We start from the raw sequence: 21,715 nt of genomic DNA on the forward strand, positions 1-21,715 counted from the left end.
GTACACTCAATACACATGCTCAGCTACATGTATGGCATTTAGTATGTGGGCGACTTCAAAGTTCTATTTTGGTAGTTAGCTTCGGTAGAAACTGTCTAAACTTGATCCAAAGCTCTACTACTATGTTCTGAAGATGTTGCAATCAAGTAATGTAAGACACGTATCTGCCGCATTGGAGCTAGTTGTGAAAACCTTTAGACCATACACACAATGCACATGCTCAGCTATGGCATTTAGTATGTGGGCGACTTCAAAGTTTTATTTCGGCAGTTAGCTTCGGTGGAAACTGCTAAAACTTGATCCAAAGCTCTACTACTATGTTCTGAAGATGTTGCAATCAAGTAATGTAAGACACGTATCTGCCGAATTGGAGCTAGTTGTGAAAACCTTTAGACCATACACACAATGCACATGCTCAGCTATTGCATTTAGTATGTGGGCGACTTCAAAGTTCTATTTCGGTAGTTAGCTTCGGTGGAAACTGCTAAAACTTGATCCAAAGCTCTACTACTATGTTCTGAAGATGTTGCAATCAAGTTATGTAAGACACGTATCTGCCGCATTGGAGCTAGTTGTGAAAACCTTTAGACCATACACACAATGCACATGCTCAGCTATGGCATTTAGTATGTGGGCGACTTCAAAGTTCTATTTCGGTAGTTAGCTTCGGTGGAAACTGCTAAAACTTTATCCAAAGCTCTACTACTATGTTCTGAAGATGTTACAATCAATTATTGCAAGATACGTATCTGTCATATGGTGGAGTCAGGGGTTCTAAGGCGTTGGACAATGTCCCAGTGCAATGTGCTGATTCTTGAAAGTATGGCATCACTTGACACTTCAACGTTTTATTTCAAGAGTTACCTTCGGTAGAACCTGCTCAGACTTGCTACACAGTGCCATTATTAGGTTATGATAGCATAACCATCGAATACAGGGCAAGTCCAGTGTCAAATACTTGTGGGCGGGGCTAATATGTGGGACGTGTGCGCTGAAATGGGATGATTCCGAAAAGAGAAAAAGGTCACCTTCTAGCAGAATTCTACCCACTTCTAAAGCTTATGCTGGTATTTAGCAAGTATACTACTGTCCTGATGTTGGACATCAAGAAAAATGGGGTAACTACGAGTGCTACGGCCAAAAAAGTGATTTTCCGGTGTTTTTTGGCCTAAATTGGCAATTGTGAGTATGCTATGTTTGGCCCCTCCCCCGAGTGAAACCGGCCGGTAGAACTTGATAAAATGTTGTCTCCGTACACTAGATATCCTGCGGAACAAAGTACAATCGTTTGTAGCCACGTTTCAAACAAAACAAAATTGGACCCGAGGGGTAGGAGCCACCTTAACTCCCCCTTTAACAAGGTAGCCATCAACTCTTGAACTATCAGTATCATCAAAATTATTTTCAACTGATGTTACCTCATAGTCTCATATAATCACCATTATTAATTGCATCTCTCTTATTGGCCAACGGCCACCATGAGAAATAATGATAACAATAAGGTTGAGAAGGCGGCAGCGGGGGGTTAGAGGTGAAGAATGTCATGTTGCTAAAACACAATGTGCAGTACTTAAAAATCAATGCAGAAAGCTCAAGAATCTGCAATTCTGCATTGTAGAACTCAACACACATGTAGATGCTTTTTGTCATTTTCAAAAGAAGAAAAAACAGAAAATTAATTGGTGAACAGAAAAAAGTACTTTGAGTCGTGTCATAATGCGTCCTATAAACTTGTATATCCAGACTGAACAATACTGCACTAGAAGAACACAGGATTACAGTTCATTTCAGAACGGTAAATGCAATCTGCTACATACATGTATCACAGGCAAAATACTTGCGTGCCTTCAAAACACAGTAAAATAATTCAGCACGTATTTAAAAGCACACATTTGTGGTTTGTGTAAAAGCATGCATATGTGTGCTGGGTGAAGGTGGGAACCCGCAATGTTGACATTACGTTCCGTACGTGAAGTTGAGGAATCTGACCTTCACATCTTCACCACACGTAGCATTAGGCTGACACAATCAGAAAGAGTCCGCTTAGTCTATACTCGCATTCAAGCTGGGAGTAGAGTGAATGATGTGTTGGCATAGTACAGGCCAGCTTGGATTCTGACCTTCTCCGGTATGCCCGTCCATCGAAGTTCCCACGATTCTCCAGCTTGTTTGCACTGAATTGTGAAGACGCGCGCATCGCAATCGATTATCATGGTGAATTCCACTTCGTTCTTCCACGATGGTCCAGTCCGAAATAGCCCTAGTGTGATACACTGATGTAGTCTCATTGATACTCGGGGGACGCAAATTAACACTCCAGAAATAGCACATCGAAAGGCTAAGACTTGCTCAGTGTATGATAGAAGGTTGAGAAGGCGACAGCAGGGGGGGGGGGTAGAGGTGAAGAACGTCATGTTGCAAAAACACAATGTGCAGTACTTAAAAATCAATGCAGAAAGCTCAAGAATCTGCAATTCTGCATTGTAGAACTCAACACACATGTACAGTTGATGCTTTCTGTCATTTTCAAAAGAAAAAAAAATAGAAAACTTAATTGGTGAATAGAACAAAAGTACTTTAAGCCGTGTCGTAATGCGTCCTATAAACCTGTATATCCAGACTGAACAATACTGCACTAGAAGAACACAGGATTACAGTTCATTTCATAACGTAAATGCAATCTGCTACATACATGTATCACAGCATGGCTTCAAAACACAGTAAAATAATTTAACAGCACGTATTTAAAAGCACACAGTTGTGGTTTGTGTAAAAGCACGCATATGTGTGCTGGGTGAAGGTGGGAACCCGCAATGTTGACATTACGTTCCTTGCGTGAAGTTGAGGAATCTGACCTTCAGATCTTCACTACACGTAGCAATATGTTGACACAATCAGAAAGAGTCCGCTCAGTCTATACTCGCATTCAAGCTGGGAGTAGAGTGAATGATGTATTGGCATAGTACAGGCCAGCTTGGATTCTCACCTTGTCCGGTATTCCCGTCCATCGATGTTGCCACGATTCTCCAGCTTGTTTGCACTGCATTGTGAACACACGCGCATCGCAATCAATTACCATGTTGAATTCCACTTCGTTTTTCCAATTCCTGGCCTTGGCATTGGCCGCAGAGCCGTAGAGATTTCCATTGGAGCCTACTCCATGGAGACTTTTAACCTTCCCCACCAGTTGATCAGTGTCACTGTTTGCAATGATGCCACATAGCGGAAACACACCCGTGTGGAACCCTGCTCGTTCACTCTTAAACGCGAGTCGTGCCTGGAAAACTCCTGACTGCAGCAGGGTAGAGTATGCGCTCCTTTGCGTTTTGGTTTCCTTTGGACATGTGAGCACCGTGTGGTTGGCAGTGAGCTGTAGACTGGGTTCGCATTTCTGTTGATCGAATCGAATGGCAGGATGAACTGATAGAGGTTTTCTCTGATCTAGACCGAACTCATCAAACTTTGCGCTGACAGAGTACACTCCTGGTGTTTCCACTTGGCACTGCCACACACCTGGACCAGTTGGCTCAGCTGATATGGCTGCTGAGGCAGGTACAGATTGACCACAGGCAGAGATAGGCGCAGCAGCGGCATCTAGGTCCTCCGGCCCAGCAAGGTCGATGGATACCCTCTGGTAGAGTGACGATGAATCTGCAGCAATGTCTCCCTTGCTCCTGTCGACAAGTATCACTGATACTGGGAATTGTAGCCCAGCACTAACAGCTTCTGGACTGTAAACCTTGGATGCATGTAGGTCTACTCCACCAGCATCAAACACAGATCCAATCTTACTTATTTCCTCATCAGTCACGTGGTCTGTGAGGTTGATGCACATAAGCTCACACCTATTACTCGCATTCGTGACAACTTCAGTAGCAGTCGATTCGATTTCTGCAGTCTTGCGCATCACCCATGGTGCAACACGGACTGCATCGTAATCTCCATCACAACTGACAGCAATCAACTGAAGCCGATCTAGTATCATCAAGTATTCAGACAGAGCAGATCTGTGCTTTTCGATGGGAAGACACTTCTGCCATTGGAGTCGATCGACATCCTCGAGCAGGTTGGCCTCCTGTTGCTTGAGCAGCTCGATTTTCCTTGCGATTTCGTCAGTTATTTGTTTTGAAAGTTCAGCTGCTTGATCTTTGATGCCATTTGCTGTGGCTTCCAGTGCTTCCAGGTTCTTTGTGACGATTGCACGGCAGTTTCCATGGATGGATTCACTGCACTGCTTCTGCATCTTCTCTCTGCTCTCCTTGCCTGCTTGTTGCATTGAGGTGAGCACTTCGCTGTGTTCAGTGTGTGCAGACAACTTCAAGCACAAACTGCAGGCTACATCGTCACATTGCCGGCAGTAGTGTGTGACGTGTTGGGTCAGGTGCACTGGACAGTGGCTGCTCCGTACACCAGGTACACTGCCAGAACCTGCTGTAGCTGCTGGTGCTGAAACGACTTCACCGCTTTCATCTCTCCTGCTCGCAAGCACAACACGATGAGTTGCATACTTTCTCTTCTTGATGTGGGAAGCAGCATGGTCCTCACACAGGTCTTGCGAACAGTCTAAGCACACGCTACTAGCTACGGTGTCTTCTGTACAACAATCACACGTGGTTTGCTCACCTTCCACCAAATCTTGCTGCCCAGAATCATTTCGGCCGGCAGCAGCAGCAGCAGCTCCTGCTATCGAAGGTCTGCACGTGGGTAGAGTGTGGAGGTGGCTTCTTCCCGGCCCCGGTGAGGGAGTGATAACTTGGCACTGGACATCGGGGCACTTGATGCTGTTGTCTCCTGGCCGAATAAGTTGCGACACACAGCCAGCGCAAACAGAATGCAAACACAGGAGGAGTTTGTAGCGCTCATTCAATACTGAGTGACACGAGGAGCACTCTGAACTCGACGCCATGAGTGCCAACACTGCAACAGCTTGGTCCAAGACTTTAGTGCATCAGAATTCAGAGCAAGAGACGAGTAGATGATCTACTCGTACTACTAACTACTTATTTTTAAAGGGGAAGTATACCCTAAAATCAAATTTTCACCAGTTGTAGTCTTCGGGGTGCTGAGTCGAATGGTCTTGGTCCGAGGAAGCTGAGACGCTCCCTTCCTACTTGAATCCCAATCGAACTCGCGCACTTCCACCGAAACTGGGTGACTGCGCCCTACTAGATGGGGATTTGTATGCAAAATGTCACTAAAAGCGCCATTTCGTTCTTATAAAAGCACGGATGACCGCGATTGGCCCATATGTTGTAGTCTTTTGGACGCTGAGTCGACTGGTTTTGGTCCGAAAAGGCTGCGATGCAGCGTTCCTCCTTTATTCCCAATCGAACATGGTTGAAGAAGCGGTCACGTGCTCCTGCGTACACCAGTCACCTGGTCACCGTGCCTGCAGGGTACAACTTACTAGCGTGTTTGACCTTTTTTGGGTGCAGTCCTGTCACTCGAGTTGAACTCGAGTTGAACCTTGGTGTGAAAGTTGTCGCCTGCTGGCGCGGTGACCAGGTGATTTGGGCACCCAGGAGCACGTGACCACTTGTTCAACCATGTTCGATTGGGAATAAAGGAGGAACGCCGCATCGCAGCCTTTTCGGACCAAAACCAGTCGACTCAGCATCCAAAAGACTACAACATATGGGCCAATCGCGGTCATCCGTGAGTAGTAAGTGCGGGGCAGGTTCTGGCACACTTTTTGACCTTTGACCTTTGGGCCAAATAAGGCACAGTGTGTCGGTCGTGCTGGGTCTGGCCCCGGGACCCCCAGAGTTTGACCTTTGACCCCTGGCATGCCATAAATGTCATCCTTAAGGTTCTTTTCGCCATAGGTGGCGAACGTGACTTGTGCACGCTCGGTGCATTCGCACCGGGGAGTAGTAAAATACGTACTATTCCCTGATTTGCACATCGTAGATGTGCATTGCATGCAGTGAATGACATATTGCGCATGCGTGCATACGCACGCGGAGCGTGTGACCTTCAGAGGTCCTATGCGTGTGGAAAAGACGCAGTGCAACACGAGGTGTACTAGTACACGTGTCATTATACTACTCCATGATTCGCACTTCGTAGATGTGCAGCAAACAAGTTCACGTTCCGTGCATTCGTTTTATTTGCACATCGTAGATGTGCACTGATTGACAAGTTGCCCATACAGAGCATACCTAATCGGCTTTTCGATCGAGAATGTTCAAATTCGGCCATATTATGAGCTCCAAGATCAGAATTCGGCTCAACATAGTACTTGAAGTCACCGCTCCCATTACGTCAAGTACATTTACATACACCCTGTTGAAGCACTGAAGCATCGGTTTTCGGGGAATTCAACATGCGAATTTTTGAAAATTCGGCGAAAAGATGGGTAATTTCTTCAAAACCACTGTTTTCCGGCGAATTTTTCGCCCGGCCGATTAGGGAAATGCCTACTGTCCATGCAGGTCCATTAGATGCAAATTTCTATTTTGATCAGGATACAGTTAGAATCAACCGGCTACGCCCGGAGTATCATGCATTAAAACAATTATTGAAGGGGTGTCACAGTGAAGCAGTGTTGCTACGCACCACAAATCCCCTCTGCACTGCATCGAATCTATACTGGAGAATCCAGAGTGACCAGCAAAGAGTCACAACCCGCGGGTATCCAGTCACACTAAGGCATATCCACCATTCCCCACATATTCACTGTAACAAACACAATACTGTTTACTATAATGCACTTTTATTTAAATGGACTTGGATGAGTCTGTAGAAGAGAACACAATGCACGCACACGCACGCATGCGCGGGCACACACACACACACACACACACACACACACACACATCTAGGTTATAGTGCTATACACGTATCTAGGGTTTAGGAAGCACGAGAATATGTCGAAGCACCCACGCATACCCCTTCATGCAGTGTACTTCAGTAGCCCAACACATTACGGCTGCTCAGGACCATCACAAAACACATTACGACCGCTCAGGACCATCACAAAACACTACACACTGTTACTACACTGCATACACAGTTACTACACTACGCCTGTTACAAGTACTTACAAATAATTTTGAAAACAAATGGCACATCCCGAAGACGGCAGCTAGCTCCAGACCTTCATACATACATCATCATCATCTGTAAAACCAAGCATGAGCGCACACAAACACTATTAGTATCACGAATACGGAAGCAGGGTAAGACAAGAGGATACGAAACAAGTAAGTATCGCTATAACGAGGGGGATAAGTATACATGTAGACAGAGCAGTGCTTACTTACAGGGTCCGGATACGCTCCATGGCGTCCCGGTAGTCGGACTGCAACAGCAGCCCGACTTGCCGGCCCTCCCAGTAACGGGCTCGATGGGCCGCACCCGCCAGGTGTGCGGCCACGGCCTGGCCTCCCACCAGCCTTTCTCCACTGTAAAAACGAAAGAAACCGCAGAAAGCACAGTGTCATAGAGCTCTTTTGTTGGGGGAGAGAGCTAGGAGCACTGCACACTTACCATTTGTCACAATATATTATAAGAAAGAGGCGGCGCTTGACGCACCGCCTCAGGTGCTGAAACAAGGGTATAACTCCTGTCAGTTCCACACCGCAGTGGCAAGTGAACGCCATACTGTAAATGTAATGATACTGAAGTGAAGGTGTGAACCGCAAAGCAAGGCCTTTACCTTCTTCCTGTCGAATTCGCTCCCCAGCTGCATACCGACATCACCCGCTAAAATCCAATCATACCAAGTAATGCAAAGGTCATCAGTTGACCTTTTGGACTTTTCAACTCCTATCCAAAACCACCAAGAGGAAAAAAACCAGGATAATAATAATAATCTTTATTTCAGGATTACCCAAAGGCTAACGCCTATCTGGGGATGAAGAAGACGTCAGTTGTAGAAGCGTTTGTGGAGGAGTTGTTACATTATTCTCAGTAAATAGATATGGCTGATACATTCGGTGTAGACGTGGACGACCGGTCGTGGTCTCTCACCACGGGTCCTTTACTAATAGAAAGGCGGACGCCAATAAGAACTGTTGTGGAGTTGGCAGATCAAAACGCGCAGCAAGAAATTTGGCACGTCGATGGTAGACTCCATCGGGAGGACGGACCAGCTCTTGTTGATAGTAGGGGAGAGTCCGCCTGGTGCTATGGAGGTCGCCTTCATCGCGTTAATGAACCTGCTTGGATAGGACGGGGTAGCATCGAGTACTACCTCAACGGCGTCTAGAGCCGGCGGTCCTGCAGTTATTGTGACGCCACATGCTGTATTCTACGGTGGTTACACCACGGAAGGCTCCACAGGGAGAATGCGCCAGCGGTGATACGCAGGGAAGGTAACAATCGTGTACGGGAGTGGTACCGATACAACCTTCGGCATAGGGAAGATGGACCTGCTTTCATCTCTCAGGAGGAGGAGGGTGTCTATCAGTGGTACCTCAACGGGGTGTATTACGATGACCACCATCAAGACCAGGCAATACACCCCATGGAGCTGCAGTACATCAATGTAGTGCCTACTAAGGTAGACTCGTCAGCAATAAGTCATGAGTCCATTTGTGTGATTTGTCAGGATACCCTGGACCGTCCTCTATCCAAGTTGGAGTGCGGTCATGAATTTCACTTCCACTGCATCAAGGAGTGGATCAGTTCTGCCCCCAGCCCTACTTGCCTAACCTGCCGCTACTCCATGACTGCTGAGGACTTGGTTGAGTTCTTGTAGTAATACATGACACAGCTGCATGTAGGCGACTACGAATGACCAGTCATGTGCTACAGACGGACACGGACACGCCACCCTAAGTAGCCATGAGCGGCTCTTTGGACAAGGGCAACAAAGCACCCCGTGGGCGGCCAAGGTTGACACTAGCCACAAGTCTGCTCGCTCAGTTGAATAAGCTGGGTGTGCCCATGAAGACCATGGAAGACCTTTCCAGGTGCCGGCAACAAGCAGAGGACAAGACAGACTGGAAGAAACTGTGCAGCTCGACACTCGAGGACAAATCAGTATCAGCAGCTACTACACCTTGCTGATGATGCTCACAAGACAGAAGTGGGAAAAACACTGAATTTCTTTATTTAGTGCTCAACTACGCGAAATGTGTTATTATTATTATACATGTTCAACTGTACTCAGTCTGGCTGACTGCCATTCTCTACCACACATTACCGGACACTGTTGTGGTTGTCGTCGTTATCGTCGTCGTCATTGTTGATGTTGTTGTCGTCGTTATCGTCGTTGTTGTTGATTTTGTTGGTGGCTGTTGCTGTCGGTTGTTGTCGGTTGTTGTCGTTTGCTGTTGGTTGTTGTTGGTTGTTGTTGATGTTGTTGTCGGTTGGTGTCGTCGTTATCGTCGTCGTTGTTGATGTTGTTATTAGTTGTTGCTGTCGGTTGTTGGTTGTTATTGGTTGTTGCTGTCGGTTGTTGGTTGTTATTGTTGATTGCTGTGGGTTGTTGTTGGCTGTTGGATGTTGTTGTCGGCTGTTGTCGGTTGTTGTTGGTTATTGTTGGTTGTTGTTGGTTGTTGTTGGGCGTTGTTGGTTGTTGTCGGTTGTTGTCAGGTGTTGTTGGTTGTTGTTGGTTGTTGTTGTCGGTTGTTGTCGGTTGTTGGGTGTTGTTGTCGGTTGTTGGGTGTTGTTGTCGGTTGTTGGGTGTTGTTGTTGGTTGGTGTTGGTTGGTGTTGGTTGTTGTTGGTTGTTGTCGGTTGTTGTCCGTTGTTGTTGGTTGTTGTTGGTTGTTGTTGGCTGTTGTTGGTTGTTGTTTTTGTATGTTTGTTGTTGTCGGTTGTTGGTTGTTGTTGTGTGTTGTTGTTGGTTGTAGTTGGTTGTTGTCAGTTGTTGTTGGTTGTTGGATGTTGTTGTCGGTTGTTGTCGGTTCTTGTTGGTTGTTGTTGGTTGTTGTTGGCTGTTGTTGGTTGTTGTTGGTTGTTGTTGGTTGTTGTTGGTTGTTGTTGTCGGTTGTTGGTTGTTGTCGTTTGTTGTTGTTGTTGTTGTTGTTGGTTGTAGTTGGTTGTTGTCAGTTGTTGTTGGTTGTTGGATGTTGTTGTTGGTTGTTGTCGGTTGTTGTCGGTTGTTGTCGGTTGTTGTTGGTTGTTGTTGGCTGTTGTTGGCTGTTTTTGGTTGTTGTTGGTTGTTGTCGGTTGTTGTCGGTTGTTGTGTTTTAATCGTTATTATGTTCATTATCCAGGAGGATGTTGCTATGATCCAGTACCATTTTTTCGCATATATGAGACAAGTTTGTGTAACGTTAGTGTGACGCGGGGTATGCTGATTGGATGTGAGGTGGTGAGAGTATGCTGATTGGCCGATAACAATTAGTGGAAGGGATAAAGTAATGCGCTGCTTGTGCAGCGTAACCAAACACATGGTCTGAGGGAAACACCCTAGTAAAATAAATAAAATAATAATAACATGAATTGCCACCGGCACTTGAGAGACTCGAGCCCCGCCACCTTGTTCAAATCGGACTTGGTAGCTTCATACTGGAACTTAATCTTCTTCTTTTTGAGGTATGACCGTACAAAACGCGCTTGGATTTTTTCATTTTATTTTTTTATTTTTTATTTTTTTTGTTTTTTATTTTTTTCATTGCAACTTTTTTAGCAGATAGCAACTTTTTTTAGCAGACTCGTGAAACAACGGTGAATCTGGAACGAATAAATGGTCCATGTCAAAGGCATGACGAGTCTCGAAGTCTTCACATTCATGATGGAACCTTGTCATGATTGACGCATTCCTTGATGGTGCGCACATGAAATCACCCTGGCTCATCTTTTCCAACTCCATTCTTTTCACATCCTGCAACCCATACCCTACTAGTATCAGTGGGGATGCTAGAATCAGAAGAGGCAAGGCAGCACTCTTCCGTGGATGTATTACTCGACACAACACCACCCATACTTGTTTTCTAGAAGTTTTGACTATAATGATATATTGCAGCAGGAAGTAGTATACAGTCAAATAGGATAGGATAAGAATGAATGATCAACTGTCTGATAAAGAATGCAGTTCATTAAAGACTTATTGGAAGGTCTCTACCAGCTGATCGTCATGTTGGACGGCGACACTGCATAATGATATGAAGCTCTCAGTTAGCTGTTTCAGTTCCGTGGTAGAAAGTGTCATGTGTGCGTCCAGAGAACGATGAAAACATCTAGGGTCCACGTTGATGCAGACGATTGGAGCAACAGCAAGACGTACCTTCAACGCTTGCTCGTCAATGTCGAGGGAGACTGCCCCGGGGTAGATGAAAACATCTTGTTCCACATCCAGTTCGAACCAGCTGGTCGGGACTAGCTTGCTTTCACCGTTGATGTACACCCGACATTGACCGTAGGACGAACGTGATGGGTAGAAGTTGGTCTTGATCTTCTCCACACGTCCTCTTCGGAGAGTGTCACGGAGCGATGGACAAGTCTTGATCAAGTTCGTAATGATGAACTCAGTGGACTCATTCAGTTCGATGTAAACCTGTCCTTGAGCATCTTTGCGAGCTGTTGCCGTACTACCACAGGCTGGTAGAGCTCCTGAAGGGAAGAACATCTTATAACCAGGCTTGTAGAAGGATCTACCTGATGACTTGTAGGACAGTTGCATGTCCTCCTGAAACCCATCTACCACAATCTCTTTGTGGAGCTTGGTAGGAGCAGGTGACACATAGCGACGCTTAGCCGGTACTGCCTTCGAAGAGAGCACAACTTGAGGAGGGTCAGCAGGAAGAGCGGAATTCTTCCTCACCCGCCGCTCGTATAGGTTATCCATCTTCCAGGAAGCGAAGGGAGAACAACTCATCAGCACTGTATTCGATGAACGAATGACTCGACTACAGGACAACCACCCGTATTTATACAAGGCAGAGACGGAGGCGGGTTGAAGTGATAAAATATGTGTCAGCTAGGTCAACCAATCACCATCAAGCCCGCCAAAAACATTTGACCACTCAGCATTGAGCCCACCAAAAACATTTGACCAACCAGCATCAAACCCGCCAAAAGCATTTTGTCCAATCAGCGGCATGCCCACCAAAATCATATCTCATCTTAAAGATTCCTTACATGATACCGCCACTTTAGTGAACTGATACAGTATGGAAATAAGATCAGAGTCAAACGTGTGCAAGTTCTGAATCACGTGATCAAGTGAATAGGTTTCCCAACAATAGGCATCAATCAATGATACCATAAGAGATGTATCAGATGGAGATAAAATCAGCAAATTCGTACGCAACGTGGACAGTTGAGAAGAAGACACCATCCTGGTCGACTCCATGAGACGCAGTACATATAGGAGTGGAAAATGCTGAGGAAGAGGTTTCATGATTCGACTGAACCTCAACCATGATACATTGCTACGAGGTAAGTAGGAACGCAGTTTACGTAGTACATCCACATTCGTATCGTATACTATGCAGGATAATGCTATAGCATAGTTTATACTCTTGTACAAACAGGATTTTTTCATCGCAAGTATCTGCTCCCGAAGAGTGTGTACGCAAAGCTGATCGGATAAGAGTTCAGTTTTCGAAAGAAAATGCAAAAGATGACGATCCACACCGCTTAACCGCTCATGTACCGCGTAAGGCTTCTTCATCAAACTACATCTCCTATGCACATCATCTTCAGTGAAGTAAATCACCGCCATGACAAGTCCACACGAAGAACACACGTATCTTCCTTCATGTAAAACATGATCAAGATGTTGACACTGTTTTTCCTCCCCGTATTGCTCTTCTTTTTCTTCTTCTTCTTCTTCTTCTTCTTCTTCATCTTCATCCTTCTCATGAAGTCTCCTTTCACGTACATAAGCAGGTAAGATCTTAAATTCAGAATCCATCTTCACTCATCACCAACATCCTCATTATGACACTATATCCAGCATGATATCTACTTTATATAACCAATCCTATCCAGGGTAATTATCAGGTACAACCATGGGGGTAGAGGACCTCATACCCTCTCCGACACGTCGGAGAGGGTATGAGGTCCTCTACCCCCATGGTTGTACCTGATAATTACCCTGGATAGGATTGGTTATATAAAGTAGATATCATGCTGGATATAGTGTCATAATGAGGATGTTGGTGATGAGTGAAGATGGATTCTGAATTTAAGATCTTACCTGCTTATGTACGTGAAAGGAGACTTCATGAGAAGGATGAAGATGAAGAAGAAGAAGAAGAAGAAGAAGAAGAAAAAGAAGAGCAATACGGGGAGGAAAAACAGTGTCAACATCTTGATCATGTTTTACATGAAGGAAGATACGTGTGTTCTTCGTGTGGACTTGTCATGGCGGTGATTTACTTCACTGAAGATGATGTGCATAGGAGATGTAGTTTGATGAAGAAGCCTTACGCGGTACATGAGCGGTTAAGCGGTGTGGATCGTCATCTTTTGCATTTTCTTTCGAAAACTGAACTCTTGTCCGATCAGCTTTGCGTACACACTCTTCGGGAGCAGATACTTGCGATGAAAAAATCCTGTTTGTACAAGAGTATAAACTATGCTATAGCATTATCCTGCATAGTATACGATACGAATGTGGATGTACTACGTAAACTGCGTTCCTACTTACCTCGTAGCAATGTATCATGGTTGAGGTTCAGTCGAATCATGAAACCTCTTCCTCAGCATTTTCCACTCCTATATGTACTGCGTCTCATGGAGTCGACCAGGATGGTGTCTTCTTCTCAACTGTCCACGTTGCGTACGAATTTGCTGATTTTATCTCCATCTGATACATCTCTTATGGTATCATTGATTGATGCCTATTGTTGGGAAACCTATTCACTTGATCACGTGATTCAGAACTTGCACACGTTTGACTCTGATCTTATTTCCATACTGTATCAGTTCACTAAAGTGGCGGTATCATGTAAGGAATCTTTAAGATGAGATATGATTTTGGTGGGCATGCCGCTGATTGGACAAAATGCTTTTGGCGGGTTTGATGCTGGTTGGTCAAATGTTTTTGGTGGGCTCAATGCTGAGTGGTCAAATGTTTTTGGCGGGCTTGATGGTGATTGGTTGACCTAGCTGACACATATTTTATCACTTCAACCCGCCTCCGTCTCTGCCTTGTATAAATACGGGTGGTTGTCCTGTAGTCGAGTCATTCGTTCATCGAATACAGTGCTGATGAGTTGTTCTCCCTTCGCTTCCTGGAAGATGGATAACCTATACGAGCGGCGGGTGAGGAAGAATTCCGCTCTTCCTGCTGACCCTCCTCAAGTTGTGCTCTCTTCGAAGGCAGTACCGGCTAAGCGTCGCTATGTGTCACCTGCTCCTACCAAGCTCCACAAAGAGATTGTGGTAGATGGGTTTCAGGAGGACATGCAACTGTCCTACAAGTCATCAGGTAGATCCTTCTACAAGCCTGGTTATAAGATGTTCTTCCCTTCAGGAGCTCTACCAGCCTGTGGTAGTACGGCAACAGCTCGCAAAGATGCTCAAGGACAGGTTTACATCGAACTGAATGAGTCCACTGAGTTCATCATTACGAACTTGATCAAGACTTGTCCATCGCTCCGTGACACTCTCCGAAGAGGACGTGTGGAGAAGATCAAGACCAACTTCTACCCATCACGTTCGTCCTACGGTCAATGTCGGGTGTACATCAACGGTGAAAGCAAGCTAGTCCCGACCAGCTGGTTCGAACTGGATGTGGAACAAGATGTTTTCATCTACCCCGGGGCAGTCTCCCTCGACATTGACGAGCAAGCGTTGAAGGTACGTCTTGCTGTTGCTCCAATCGTCTGCATCAACGTGGACCCTAGATGTTTTCATCGTTCTCTGGACGCACACATGACACTTTCTACCACGGAACTGAAACAGCTAACTGAGAGCTTCATATCATTATGCAGTGTCGCCGTCCAACATGACGATCAGCTGGTAGAGACCTTCCAATAAGTCTTTAATGAACTGCATTCTTTATCAGACAGTTGATCATTCATTCTTATCCTATCCTATTTGACTGTATACTACTTCCTGCTGCAATATATCATTATAGTCAAAACTTCTAGAAAACAAGTATGGGTGGTGTTGTGTCGAGTAATACATCCACGGAAGAGTGCTGCCTTGCCTCTTCTGATTCTAGCATCCCCACTGATACTAGTAGGGTATGGGTTGCAGGATGTGAAAAGAATGGAGTTGGAAAAGATGAGCCAGGGTGATTTCATGTGCGCACCATCAAGGAATGCGTCAATCATGACAAGGTTCCATCATGAATGTGAAGACTTCGAGACTCGTCATGCCTTTGACATGGACCATTTATTCGTTCCAGATTCACCGTTGTTTCACGAGTCTGCTAAAAAAAGTTGCTATCTGCTAAAAAAGTTGCAATGAAAAAAATAAAAAACAAAAAAAATAAAAAATAAAAAAATAAAATGAAAAAATCCAAGCGCGTTTTGTACGGTCATACCTCAAAAAGAAGAAGATTAAGTTCCAGTATGAAGCTACCAAGTCCGATTTGAACAAGGTGGCGGGGCTCGAGTCTCTCAAGTGCCGGTGGCAATTCATGTTATTATTATTTTATTTATTTTACTAGGGTGTTTCCCTCAGACCATGTGTTTGGTTACGCTGCACAAGCAGCGCATTACTTTATCCCTTCCACTAATTGTTATCGGCCAATCAGCATACTCTCACCACCTCACATCCAATCAGCATACCCCGCGTCACACTAACGTTACACAAACTTGTCTCATATATGCGAAAAAATGGTACTGGATCATAGCAACATCCTCCTGGATAATGAACATAATAACGATTAAAACACAACAACCGACAACAACCGACAACAACCAACAACAACCAAAAACAGCCAACAACAGCCAACAACAACCAACAACAACCGACAACAACCGACAACAACCGACAACAACCAACAACAACATCCAACAACCAACAACAACTGACAACAACCAACTACAACCAACAACAACAACAACAACAACAAACGACAACAACCAACAACCGACAACAACAACCAACAACAACCAACAACAACCAACAACAACCAACAACAGCCAACAACAACCAACAACAACCAACAAGAACCGACAACAACCGACAACAACATCCAACAACCAACAACAACTGACAACAACCAACTACAACCAACAACAACACACAACAACAACCAACAACCGACAACAACAAACATACAAAAACAACAACCAACAACAGCCAACAACAACCAACAACAACCAACAACAACGGACAACAACCGACAACAACCAACAACAACCAACACCAACCAACACCAACCAACAACAACACCCAACAACCGACAACAACACCCAACAACCGACAACAACACCCAACAACCGACAACAACCGACAACAACAACCAACAACAACCAACAACACCTGACAACAACCGACAACAACCAACAACGCCCAACAACAACCAACAACAACCAACAATAACCAACAACAACCGACAACAGCCGACAACAACATCCAACAGCCAACAACAACCCACAGCAATCAACAATAACAACCAACAACCGACAGCAACAACCAATAACAACCAACAACCGACAGCAACAACTAATAACAACATCAACAACGACGACGATAACGACGACACCAACCGACAACAACATCAACAACAACCAACAACAACCAACAGCAAACGACAACAACCGACAACAACCGACAGCAACAGCCACCAACAAAATCAACAACAACGACGATAACGACGACAACAACATCAACAATGACGACGACGATAACGACGACAACCACAACAGTGTCCGGTAATGTGTGGTAGAGAATGGCAGTCAGCCAGACTGAGTACAGTTGAACATGTATAATAATAATAACACATTTCGCGTAGTTGAGCACTAAATAAAGAAATTCAGTGTTTTTCCCACTTCTGTCTTGTGAGCATCATCAGCAAGGTGTAGTAGCTGCTGATACTGATTTGTCCTCGAGTGTCGAGCTGCACAGTTTCTTCCAGTCTGTCTTGTCCTCTGCTTGTTGCCGGCACCTGGAAAGGTCTTCCATGGTCTTCATGGGCACACCCAGCTTATTCAACTGAGCGAGCAGACTTGTGGCTAGTGTCAACCTTGGCCGCCCACGGGGTGCTTTGTTGCCCTTGTCCAAAGAGCCGCTCATGGCTACTTAGGGTGGCGTGTCCGTGTCCGTCTGTAGCACATGACTGGTCATTCGTAGTCGCCTACATGCAGCTGTGTCATGTATTACTACAAGAACTCAACCAAGTCCTCAGCAGTCATGGAGTAGCGGCAGGTTAGGCAAGTAGGGCTGGGGGCAGAACTGATCCACTCCTTGATGCAGTGGAAGTGAAATTCATGACCGCACTCCAACTTGGATAGAGGACGGTCCAGGGTATCCTGACAAATCACACAAATGGACTCATGACTTATTGCTGACGAGTCTACCTTAGTAGGCACTACATTGATGTACTGCAGCTCCATGGGGTGTATTGCCTGGTCTTGATGGTGGTCATCGTAATACACCCCGTTGAGGTACCACTGATAGACACCCTCCTCCTCCTGAGAGATGAAAGCAGGTCCATCTTCCCTATGCCGAAGGTTGTATCGGTACCACTCCCGTACACGATTGTTACCTTCCCTGCGTATCACCGCTGGCGCATTCTCCCTGTGGAGCCTTCCGTGGTGTAACCACCGTAGAATACAGCATGTGGCGTCACAATAACTGCAGGACCGCCGGCTCTAGACGCCGTTGAGGTAGTACTCGATGCTACCCCGTCCTATCCAAGCAGGTTCATTAACGCGATGAAGGCGACCTCCATAGCACCAGGCGGACTCTCCCCTACTATCAACAAGAGCTGGTCCGTCCTCCCGATGGAGTCTACCATCGACGTGCCAAATTTCTTGCTGCGCGTTTTGATCTGCCAACTCCACAACAGTTCTTATTGGCGTCCGCCTTTCTATTAGTAAAGGACCCGTGGTGAGAGACCACGACCGGTCGTCCACGTCTACACCGAATGTATCAGCCATATCTATTTACTGAGAATAATGTAACAACTCCTCCACAAACGCTTCTACAACTGACGTCTTCTTCATCCCCAGATAGGCGTTAGCCTTTGGGTAATCCTGAAATAAAGATTATTATTATTATCCTGGTTTTTTTCCTCTTGGTGGTTTTGGATAGGAGTTGAAAAGTCCAAAAGGTCAACTGATGACCTTTGCATTACTTGGTATGATTGGATTTTAGCGGGTGATGTCGGTATGCAGCTGGGGAGCGAATTCGACAGGAAGAAGGTAAAGGCCTTGCTTTGCGGTTCACACCTTCACTTCAGTATCATTACATTTACAGTATGGCGTTCACTTGCCACTGCGGTGTGGAACTGACAGGAGTTATACCCTTGTTTCAGCACCTGAGGCGGTGCGTCAAGCGCCGCCTCTTTCTTATAATATATTGTGACAAATGGTAAGTGTGCAGTGCTCCTAGCTCTCTCCCCCAACAAAAGAGCTCTATGACACTGTGCTTTCTGCGGTTTCTTTCGTTTTTACAGTGGAGAAAGGCTGGTGGGAGGCCAGGCCGTGGCCGCACACCTGGCGGGTGCGGCCCATCGAGCCCGTTACTGGGAGGGCCGGCAAGTCGGGCTGCTGTTGCAGTCCGACTACCGGGACGCCATGGAGCGTATCCGGACCCTGTAAGTAAGCACTGCTCTGTCTACATGTATACTTATCCCCCTCGTTATAGCGATACTTACTTGTTTCGTATCCTCTTGTCTTACCCTGCTTCCGTATTCGTGATACTAATAGTGTTTGTGTGCGCTCATGCTTGGTTTTACAGATGATGATGATGTATGTATGAAGGTCTGGAGCTAGCTGCCGTCTTCGGGATGTGCCATTTGTTTTCAAAATTATTTGTAAGTACTTGTAACAGGCGTAGTGTAGTAACTGTGTATGCAGTGTAGTAACAGTGTGTAGTGTTTTGTGATGGTCCTGAGCGGTCGTAATGTGTTTTGTGATGGTCCTGAGCAGCCGTAATGTGTTGGGCTACTGAAGTACACTGCATGAAGGGGTATGCGTGGGTGCTTCGACATATTCTCGTGCTTCCTAAACCCTAGATACGTGTATAGCACTATAACCTAGATGTGTGTGTGTGTGTGTGTGTGTGTGTGTGTGTGTGCCCGCGCATGCGTGCGTGTGCGTGCATTGTGTTCTCTTCTACAGACTCATCCAAGTCCATTTAAATAAAAGTGCATTATAGTAAACAGTATTGTGTTTGTTACAGTGAATATGTGGGGAATGGTGGATATGCCTTAGTGTGACTGGATACCCGCGGGTTGTGACTCTTTGCTGGTCACTCTGGATTCTCCAGTATAGATTCGATGCAGTGCAGAGGGGATTTGTGGTGCGTAGCAACACTGCTTCACTGTGACACCCCTTCAATAATTGTTTTAATGCATGATACTCCGGGCGTAGCCGGTTGATTCTAACTGTATCCTGATCAAAATAGAAATTTGCATCTAATGGACCTGCATGGACAGTAGGCATTTCCCTAATCGGCCGGGCGAAAAATTCGCCGGAAAACAGTGGTTTTGAAGAAATTACCCATCTTTTCGCCGAATTTTCAAAAATTCGCATGTTGAATTCCCCGAAAACCGATGCTTCAGTGCTTCAACAGGGTGTATGTAAATGTACTTGACGTAATGGGAGCGGTGACTTCAAGTACTATGTTGAGCCGAATTCTGATCTTGGAGCTCATAATATGGCCGAATTTGAACATTCTCGATCGAAAAGCCGATTAGGTATGCTCTGTATGGGCAACTTGTCAATCAGTGCACATCTACGATGTGCAAATAAAACGAATGCACGGAACGTGAACTTGTTTGCTGCACATCTACGAAGTGCGAATCATGGAGTAGTATAATGACACGTGTACTAGTACACCTCGTGTTGCACTGCGTCTTTTCCACACGCATAGGACCTCTGAAGGTCACACGCTCCGCGTGCGTATGCACGCATGCGCAATATGTCATTCACTGCATGCAATGCACATCTACGATGTGCAAATCAGGGAATAGTACGTATTTTACTACTCCCCGGTGCGAATGCACCGAGCGTGCACAAGTCACGTTCGCCACCTATGGCGAAAAGAACCTTAAGGATGACATTTATGGCATGCCAGGGGTCAAAGGTCAAACTCTGGGGGTCCCGGGGCCAGACCCAGCACGACCGACACACTGTGCCTTATTTGGCCCAAAGGTCAAAGGTCAAAAAGTGTGCCAGAACCTGCCCCGCACTTACTACTTCCGTGCTTTTATAAGAACGAAATGGCGCTTTTAGTGACATTTTGCATACAAATCCCCATCTAGTAGGGCGCAGTCACCCAGTTTCGGTGGAAGTGCGCGAGTTCGATTGGGATTCAAGTAGGAAGGGAGCGTCGCAGCTTCCTCGGACCAAGACCATTCGACTCAGCACCCAGAAGACTACAACTGGTGAAAATTTGATTTTAGGGTATACTTCCCCTTTAAAATGCATTTTATGGTTCAATTCATCATCAATCAAGTCAGGGAGTCGTAAAATACCACTCCCTGGTTCAAGTAACTTTTAAAAATCTTTACTTCAACTAAGTTCAAGAGTCCATATTTATAAACCCAAGAGGAGGGAGTTCAATTCCGGTCACTGAAAAGCGAAAACTGCAGTCACAGCTCGCCTGTACAAAGTGAATGGGCGCCTCGTGACTGCTGTTATTTCGAGATGCAGTTCGAGGCCCGAGTATCTTCTCCCGATCCCTGGATCCCGCGGCCTTTTCGGCCTTGTCGATGCTATTTTTAGGTAGTTGAGGTCATTCATTACATTAGGGAGGTTTAGTCCCACGTAATCCGTGGGTACTTTACGTGTGTGTACCACGTGATACTCAGTGACCCACGTACAGACGTTTTCTGATTCACGACATGCCGTGTATGGAGGCTCACCCACGCAAGTTCTGCCAGAACGTGGGTGAAAATCAGAATGGAGCGCATTGTGCAAGCTGTGAGAGTGCTCAGCTGAAGAAGTTTCCGAAGCACGAAATCAAAATATTGGATGAGCTTCTTAGGCCCGGGTAGCTTCGTCTTTGACCAGGTTTGGGCCTTTCGCTTTATGCTTTTGTTTGTTCCGTGTGACTAAACACAACATTGCAACGTGGGTGCCCTTCATCCACTTTACGTGGATCACCCACGTACGCGTTCCGTTACGTGGGAACTAAACCTCCCTAATAGAATGTTAGGGAGGTTCCGGAGTACGATTTTTCGTGCCAAAATCCGTGGAGGCTCTACGGATTTTTTATACGTCGTTTTCGAGCAGTGAAAAGTTCCGGGGTACGAGTGACTCGTACGGAACTTATGTGTTTGCCGTCATTGCCTAGGTTACGATCGCAAACACGTCACATTCCCGCGCTATGTCTTTTTATTTTGAAAATTTGTACCGAAATCAAAACTTCCCGCGAAAAATCGATGTTTCTCGTACCAAATTTGTACGCGAAAAATCTTTCTGCACCCGATGACGCAAAATCTCCATACGAAACATGGTTCATATGAAAGCCAGTCCACACGGATTCTCCGTGCCGAAAAATCGTATGGAGCACGCCTGGAAAAAATCCGTAGCGCCCATACGGATTTTGGCACGGAAAATCGTACCCCGGAACCTCTCTATTACCTTTCCAATGGTGCCACACATGTAGGCTTGTCCACAATTTAATGTTTTCAATTATTTCTGAATTTTGGTTGGATTTTCGCACTGTGATTTTTTTTTGAA

General features: G+C 45.7%; 1 protein-coding gene across 1 annotated transcript; it reads right to left on the reverse strand.

Annotated features, from left to right (window-relative positions):
* Positions 1 to 1,397: 1,397 nt before the first annotated feature.
* On the reverse strand, positions 1,398 to 21,649 carry LOC135823796 (uncharacterized). The gene is made up of 2 exons (XM_065336637.1): positions 21,617 to 21,649; positions 1,398 to 4,791 (listed from the first exon to the last, which is right to left on the reverse strand). Exon 2 carries the CDS (start codon positions 4,274 to 4,276, stop codon positions 2,927 to 2,929), a length of 1,350 nt encoding a protein of 449 aa, XP_065192709.1. The 5' UTR covers positions 4,277 to 4,791; positions 21,617 to 21,649; the 3' UTR covers positions 1,398 to 2,926.
* Between the last annotated feature and the right edge of the window lie 66 nt (positions 21,650 to 21,715).

Source organism: Sycon ciliatum, chromosome 8, assembly GCF_964019385.1.
Source record: "Sycon ciliatum chromosome 8, ocSycCili1.1, whole genome shotgun sequence".
Classification (NCBI taxonomy): domain Eukaryota; kingdom Metazoa; phylum Porifera; class Calcarea; order Leucosolenida; family Sycettidae; genus Sycon; species Sycon ciliatum.